Source organism: Dermacentor silvarum, chromosome 10 (genome assembly GCF_013339745.2).
Source record: "Dermacentor silvarum isolate Dsil-2018 chromosome 10, BIME_Dsil_1.4, whole genome shotgun sequence".
NCBI classification, from domain to species: Eukaryota; Metazoa; Arthropoda; class Arachnida; order Ixodida; family Ixodidae; genus Dermacentor; species Dermacentor silvarum.
Window position 1 is genome coordinate 104494860 of NC_051163.1, and position 8362 is coordinate 104503221.

An 8362-nucleotide genomic window follows, 5' to 3' on the forward strand; every position below is an offset into this window, starting at 1 on the left:
AAAAGTGCATTTTGGTGCTCCCCGAGGCGCAAGTTTACACACCGCCCTGATTGTCCCCCGTGCACTCGGCCACAGGTGAGATGGATGCTGTACACGATTGCAGTGGCGCAAGGGACATTCATATTAGTGTGCCTTACAGGGCAGACATTTTTTGCATTTGCACCTTTCTCCACACATTTTGCAACTACTGCGCAGATGCTACCCACTTCCTTTCTGGCTGAAAAAAAATCTGTGCCATGTCACGATCTCCCCCACCGAACTCCTCTACAGCGAAATGGCTTGCATAACAAGAGATTGTCCTTGCCAAAATCCCGTCTTTCATATGAAGTGTCTACTTCTACAGCGAAGAAATTTGGGCATCCCTGTTGGCTGATTTCATTTTTTATATGAAAGCCACATACTCAGCCACCACTGCCCTTGCAGAAGTTGCGAAAGTGTGCTCTGCACTAGCACCAATGACAGCTTAGGTGAATTGCTTGACGAGCATGCCAATGAATTGCATCACACCAGGCAGCTTACACGTTTAGCATCAGCGGGTGAGACAGTTGAATATGTCACGGTTAGTAAAGACATGGTGTGATCATCACTGATGACGTTAACGCTATGTTAGGGTGGAAAAACAGGAATGTTAACGAAGGCAACAGGGATGAAGATTCTATAATAGATCAAGAATCTTCATGGCGGGGAAGGCGATTGCAGCATTTAATTATCCACAGCATCACTTTGCGTATCCTGCATTTCGCCGCTGAGCATGCTATGAACCTCGATTCAATAAAGTTGGCTGCGGTGGCAAATTGTGTCAGATGAACTGTGTGCTAAAGACTTGGCACGTTATTTCACTAAGTCTCGAGTTCATGTTAAGGTTTTCTTTTGTTGAATGTGTTTGCCTGCTCTATTGTGGGGGATCTCTGCTCTATTGTGGGTGCATGTTGTATGTACTAATTGTGGTCTTTGTATGTTTGTGTGCAAATGTCATATGTGCGTAAATGGGGGCCAACCTGACAGAAGCACAGGACTTCATTAAGAGGTGGTTGCCAGGGTCTGTGGATAGGGTTGGTGGCAGGAAGAGGCGTTTCGCAGAAACGTTTTCAGCAGAGCATCCCGATGATCCCTCCCTTCGGGGCAGGAATCATTGCCTGCCCACTGCTGCCCTCTCCCTGCCCCACCCTTGCCCTCAGGTCCCTGGCGGCCCCTCCTGTCCGGCTGCTGCTGCCCCTGCTCCTTCCCCTTCTGCCCCTGCCTCTCCTCCGGCTGCTGCCCCTGGAGCTGAGCACCCCTACTGATGAATGCACCAGTTCAAGAATTGTATTGTAAATAGTACTGTAAATGGTATTCTAAATAAATTATATTTTCGTTTACGCTTTGCGTGTGTCTGCAGGAAGTTTCCTTCCCGCACTTATTGCCATCACGTTTTCTTCGCTACTAATTGTATAGGCAGTAAGCTAGCATACAAGCAACAGAATGGCTGAGTACAGGCTATGGTTGAACCACATTGGATACAAAATGGCTGAGCACTGGATATTCTTGAAACTCATTGGATACAAAATGGCTGAGCACTGGATATTCTTGGAATGCATTGGATGCAAAATGGCTGAGCACTGGATATTCTGGAAACGCATTGGATACAAAATGGCTGAGTACTGGATATTCTTGGAATGCATTGGGTGCAAAATGGCTGAGCACAGAATATTCTGGAAACACATTGGATACAAAATGGCTGAGCACTGGATATTCTTGAAATTCATTAGATACAATATGGCTGAGCACTGGATATTCTTGAAACACGTTGGATAGAAAATGGCTCAGCACTGGATATTCTTGAAACTCTTTGGATACAGAATGGCTGAGCACTGGATATTCTTGGAACACGTTGGATACAGAATAGCTGTGCAGTGGCTCTATGCGTGAACTACATTGGATACTACAATGGCAAACTGTACGGACAATCTTGGCTTGAACAGTGGGTGGACCTTGGATCAGGTTACACTTTCCCATGATGCCAGGATTGGGCCAAAATTCGTACCAATTTCTGCGAGCATTGGACCATGCTTGGCCCAGTGCTGTCCTGCTGCCTGGGCGAACACATTCAGCACTTTCCGAGTCGCCAGTATCTGTTGCAGGGGCACTAGTAGGGGATTTGATGAAGGCGACAATGAGGGAAGAGCTGCTCGACAAATGACTGGCCTCTTGGGCACGCCAATAGACTTTCCGAGGGTAGGATAATACACATAACCCGTGGGCGAGAAAGGCAGAGAGTACACCATCGGTTTCTCTGGTTCTTTTGCCGTTTTATTATCGGCAGAGCACTGAGCCATTACAAATGCCGGGGCTCATCGTGCGGCACCACATGAAAGGACACAGTCGGGTCACCACTGCCGCTGCCCCAGAACAAGTGCCTGGCACCGTTTATACAGGCGTCAGCGCTACACACTCGAAGCTTTTTCTGGCTGTTTCTCTCGAAGTCAGCGTTTTTCGAGCCACGCAACACGCAACCAAACAATGCAACACGGTAGAGCGGAAGAGGCGCGCGCGGTGATGCATGGAGCAAAAAACGAAACTATTACGACCGCATGTAGTGTCATGCCATTTTTTTTTATTTTTCGTGGAAACTGAAAAACAAAACAGTTTTCGTGCTGCCATTTGAGGTTTGTTTGAGTGGCCGCTGCCGCTAAATGGCCGTAACGTTAGAACAACCTATGTCTCCATTTTTTGTAGGCCTTCTGCCTAGAGCAAGTACGTTATTAAAGTAATTATATTTCTCAAAGTAAAATGTGTCCGAAAATTCGTAAAGTATGACTTGCACACGACCTACAGACATGGTAGCATCGGACTGTAATTCGAATATATAAGAAAAGCTAATTTTGTTACGCGGAAACTCAAACACAAACCCCGTTTCCACTAGCCGTTTTTTTGGGTGAGCACGCCATCAAAAATCCGGACCAACTAGACAGCTTTGCTGTAAAAAATTCGCACGTGTATATCAAAGACATGAAACCGCCCCCCCCCCCCTTCGCGTGTGCGTGTGCTTGTGAAGAAATTAAGTAAAAAGTAAAGTAAGCTCAGTAAATACAGTAAGTACGACAGGTTCAGTGGGCGTTTGGAGCAACGGTCTCTCATCGCGCCTCTGAATGGAAGAGTCTTCGAAAACGCATCAATGAGAGGACACGTGCGATCGGAGAAGACATCATTAATTGTTAATTTCGGTTACGCGTAGATGGCGTCGTCCTCGTCGGGGGAAGTCAAGGACGGCTACACGCGTGAAAATGCACGTGTGACCAGGCTATACCTACTCCCATAGCAATAGCTTGTTCGCTGCGTCTTTGCGCTAGAAAACTTAAATACGCGCAAAAACGCGTAAGGCCTTTTTTTCGAAGCTTTCGTCGCCCTGCTCCCTCATACGAGAGGGTTGCATTTCCTGCGGCAAGTGCATGGGCCGCTGTGTCTTCCGCTGTGTGCGAGTGTGCAGCCGTCATTTGCCTTTACGTGAACAGATTCACAATTGTACAGAATATTTCACCGCACAGCATAGATATGGCATGTGTACGCATTTTAAGTAGTGCATGCAACTGATTTCTGCTTCACTTACGCCGGTGCAAACAGGAAGCGGCCTTGTACCTCACAGAATCTCGACTGATTGGTGTACTAGTGATGCAGGAATGAACTCCGGTATTCTTCAGTGCATAGTGCACATAATCAATTTCTCAGGACGCGTGAACTGCGACTAGAACTGTCAGCGCCTGCAACAAGAGTTTACTTACGCTGTACAGCGCACAGCAATAATTCATGGTTGTCGGCTGTCTGTTTCGTGCATTCTGTTGCGAGTCGGTGGAATTTCACTGCTGTCATCAACCCCTTCGTGTGTACATTGCTGTTTTGGGATTCCACAACAAAACAGCAACTACCAGCCTTCCGTAATTGCTGGTTTGGGATTCAACAACACAACAGTAATTACCAGCCTTCCGTAGGGGCGCAATCGCAAACAAGAGACGCTTCTCGCGCAGACTTCCTGCGCGAGCGCGGCCTAACCGGCACCTGAAGGGAAGCGGCGGAAATGTACACCGGATATTTCGACTACCTGGGGTCTTTAACGTGCGCCTAAATCTAATGAAACGGGCCTCGAGCGTTTTCGCCATCATCTAAAATGCGGCTGCCGCATTTGTTGCTTCATTTGTTGCGCATTTGTTGCTTCAGAATGCGGCCGCCACATTCTCGCCCAAAACTTCACAGAGTGTCAAAGCGTTGACAAACACCGTGACAGTTTTTTCCATATGCAGACATCATTCGCTGTAAATTACCAGCCCAAACGGAAGCGCCCAGGAAGGAAATTGTGATAGTAGCACCGGTTTCATGAATTATGTCAGCGCAAAAAGCGACGAGAACAAAGGGTGGGTAAGTGGCCGGGTGGTGCGGAAAAATTTCGCGGAGGGGGGTTCAACCCCCCCCCCCCCCCCTGGCTACGCCCCAGCCTGTGTCGATTATCCGGATTGTCCCAGTGCTTTTCTGTCGATTTTCGGATGACACTGGAGAGGAGGCAATTGGCGTCCGCTCTTGAAAAAGGAATTGCAAGCATTGACTCTGGTTCTTCGAGTGCTTTCTTCGCTTCGGCATCGGCCAGTTCGTTGCCGTGTATGCCACAGTGACTGGGAATCCACTGAAATGTGATGTGGTGACCGTTTTTTTTTTTTGCACTAAAGTGTATAGCTCGGCAGTTTGAAGAGCCAACACCCTTTAAGCGCTTTCTTTCACCACCACACTAAGTAGCTGCAGAGCCGATTTTGCGTCACTGGAGACTGTCCATACTTGAGGAGGCTGTCGCAAAATATAATGAATGGCCTCTGTGATTTCCAGTAGTTCCGTAGATGTTGTAGTCGTCTTCCTACACAGACGAAACCGTCGAATGACTTGATGCGCAGGCACGACGAAAGACGCAGCAGACGCATACGACGAGGCCGATCTGATTAACCCAGGAGTCATATTCTATCGACATATGTTGAAGTGTTAAATGTCTGAGGTTGACGGTAGCTATTCGCATTTTTTTAGAAATTCCGGGAGTAGATAGACGTACCCGTATATTGGACATTACCCAAGGGGGCATACGTGGAAGGTCAGCAGGGGCAAAGTAGGATGGTATGGCAGACTCTTGGCAATCAATGACTCTTGAAAAAGTGGAGTCCGGCCGTATGTCGGGAAGTGTCGATAAGGGGTGGCATCCATGACAGCACAGCAGTCGCAGGAATACACGAAGAGGTTCGAATCGTAGATAGACAGGTAAAGAGTGACGCGAGCCTCCTCAATTGTTCCGTAGGTTGAGGTTCAACGTGGAACACGGAGACATGTTTTCAGCATCTGTGCCTGGGCACTTCCCAGCGTACGCAAACATGACCGGATCATACATAATAAAACTGACAGGCTATAGCGAATGTAGCCGAAGTAGAGAGCCTCGTACAGCCGGAGTAGCGAATGCTCTGATGGAACCCACTTCATACCGGCCAGAAAGCGAAAAACTTGAGCAAGGCTAGTCAATTCTTCAACATTGCCACATGCTTCGACCATGAAACACCATGGTCAATGACAACGCCGAATTATCCGTGGTGGGTAACATGGTGGGTCACAAATATGACGCAGCACATCTGTGGTTGGTCACTGTGGTGGGTCACATACGGAGCGCTATCGCAGCGCACTTATTTGGAGCCAGTTGCAGTCCTTGGCACTGCAGGTACTGAGACGTTAAAAAAACAGCTCGCTGCAATCTTGCACGAATTTGCGGTCGCGTGACGGCTGACGCCCATATGCCTACGTCGTCTGCGTAGGTACTGATGCGTACTGTATCAGGAATTATTTCCTCCAGGCCAATAAGGGCAACATTGAAAAGAGTCGGGCTGAACACTTCTCCTGGAGGCACTCCACGGACCATAATGTGTCTTCTCGTTTCGCCATCAGTCGTGGACATGAAGACTGTGCGACCATTTGGGTAACTTTCAATCCACATGTAGAGACCGCCGCCGATGCGCAAATTACTGAGAGCATCAAGAATGGCTTCGTGCAGTACATTGTCATAGGCTTCCTTTATGTCCAAGGAAACCGCTCCTACAAGTCGGTGTCACCTTTTTTCGTGTTCGATCGTAAACACGAGATCAATGACCCCATTTATTGCAGAACGTCCACGTGTAAATCCGGTCATCATTTCAGGATAAAGCTCATTCTCTTCCATGAACCATTCTAATCTAGTGAGCACCATTCGTTCCATCACCTTACCGACACAGCTAGCTAAAGCTACTGGCCGGTATGATGACAGATAGATTGCTCTCAGGTTAAAAATGAATGTTACGTCTACGAGAACAAAGGATTGATAGAAAAAAACAGCGAGTAGAGGGCAGGGGCCTAAATCAAGCCATCGCAGGTCTTTTCACACACCGAAAGGAGCTAATATAGGGCTAAATGCTCCTCTGCTCTCATAGCAGAACCCGAGGTATACGATCGCAGAAACGCATTTGGAAATGTTGCCCGTAGATCGTTGTAGGACCCTGCTTACCCGTCGAGAAGATGGTTCGTGATCATAAAAAATTTGGGGACATTGCCTAAGTAAAATTCTAAGTGCCGCTAAACACACCAAGAAGAGTTTCTTGCTTTTCCCATTCTAGATTAATTAGGGCGATAACCGTTGCGGCGTTCTCTGGCAGAGCTGGTAAACAGTGAAGATCAGGATACGTCATGAAACGTTTCTTTCAACGAAGGTCTCATTCTAAGGCGGTTTGCTAACGATGGGCTTGCTGACATTAGAAAAAACTGAATGTCGAACCAGAGAAGGTGGCCCTAACCGGAGGTCTGCCGGTCCAGTGTGTCGCACCTGTTCTTTGTTTGTGCAAATTATTAGAAGTTGATAAGCATTGGTATTGCTTGTTTTTGCACCATTTAATGCTAGGAACTTCTTTCTGTAGAGCATGCCACTGCACATTGGCGATAAGGTTTGCCAGCAGTAGATTCTGTAGCCATAAATAGGCTGCCTGAAAACACCCCTTTCACCATGGTTGCAGTGGCCCCTCTTAACGTTACAGAATTTACAGCGAATGAACAGTGCACTGAAGTAAAGCTCACGTCAACTGAATCAAGTCTTGCTAATACAGGATTTGTTGGTTTTGCTGCCATAACTGATTGTCTGCATACTGTATCATTTAGTTGGCTTGATGCAACTGTGGCCCGGCCAAGCCAGGCGCTTCCTCATGCTTTAAGCGTATCTACCAAAGCAATGTTGTACCAAGTATAACTTAAATAGACCAAAAAAAGGGGGTGGAAGAAATTAAGAAATGGCTTTGCAGCTAGCATGCTGAATTTCCACTCCTCTGTACGTTGGGCAATACTTAGGCCAGTCGTTGCGTCATTTCAATACAGTAGATGAACGTCGTGCTCCGTACGGGCGTCATATATTGAGTTGTACATGAAAAACCGCATGCACTTATGAACAGCCCGCTAGAATACTGAAAATACCACCACGCTCTAGCCACTGGCACGAAGAAGCCCAAAACAGACTGCTTATTTTCTATGCGATCTATAGCGACCGATATGATTATGCGATAAATTATGCATATGCATATATGTAGAAATAGTGCTTCAATAGCACCCATCGCATGCACTACGATGGCATGTGCACGTTGCTAAGTAAGTTCAAATGGCGGTTGAGTAATAACTTGTAATTGTAAATCGCTTAATTGAAATCAAGCGTCGACAATCACCCGGAGGCAATTCTGGCCTAGCGTTGGAGTAATAGTAGGATCTCGCTGGCAGGCATCGCAACATAATAAATGCTATATGCTTTTGAACGTCGGTTTCGGGTAGTGAGCATTGCACATTGCCTCGCATATAATTAAACAACAATGCCAATACGCATTGTTAACAGCTCCGACCTCAGTGTGTTGAGTCCGTCGTTCTACTGCATAAGAGGGCGAACAATTCCCACTTTGAAAACCTACAAAAGAAGAAGAACGAGTGTACTGTTCACAGATATCAATAACAAGAGACGCTTTGGGTTTTGCTAAAGCTTCTCGACGCTGAAATTGCATATAGCAGGCAAAAATGAGCACCGAGTTGCTGCAAAACAAAGTACTTGACACTCAAGGCGTCAGTGCAGTGCTTCGTCTCGCCAAAGTGTTTTTCGGTGTGTATGCCAAGTCCCGGACATATTCTGCGACATCAGTTCCATTTTCCATCCTTTGTTTTCGGCCTGCGTCATTGACTCGGACATCGCCGTGACGCGTTTATCACGACGAGTGGCCACTCGAAGTCGGATGACACGAGTAGAACAATGAATGTGAAATCAGTGTTTACAAAGCATAATGGCGATTATCTACCTTGTTATTGCCAGGAG

At 47.1% G+C, this 8362-nt stretch overlaps 1 protein-coding gene across 1 annotated transcript in view; it reads left to right on the forward strand.

The window, feature by feature from the left end:
• Window positions 1-398: 398 nt before the first annotated feature.
• The window catches only part of LOC125940604 (uncharacterized), a 157755-nt gene continuing 149791 nt past the window's right edge, over window positions 399-8362 (forward strand). The window contains exon 1 of the mRNA XM_049656971.1: window positions 399-1178. Coding sequence (XP_049512928.1) covers window positions 987-1178 — 192 coding nt within the window. The 5' untranslated portion in view covers window positions 399-986. The remainder of the gene's footprint in view (window positions 1179-8362) is intronic.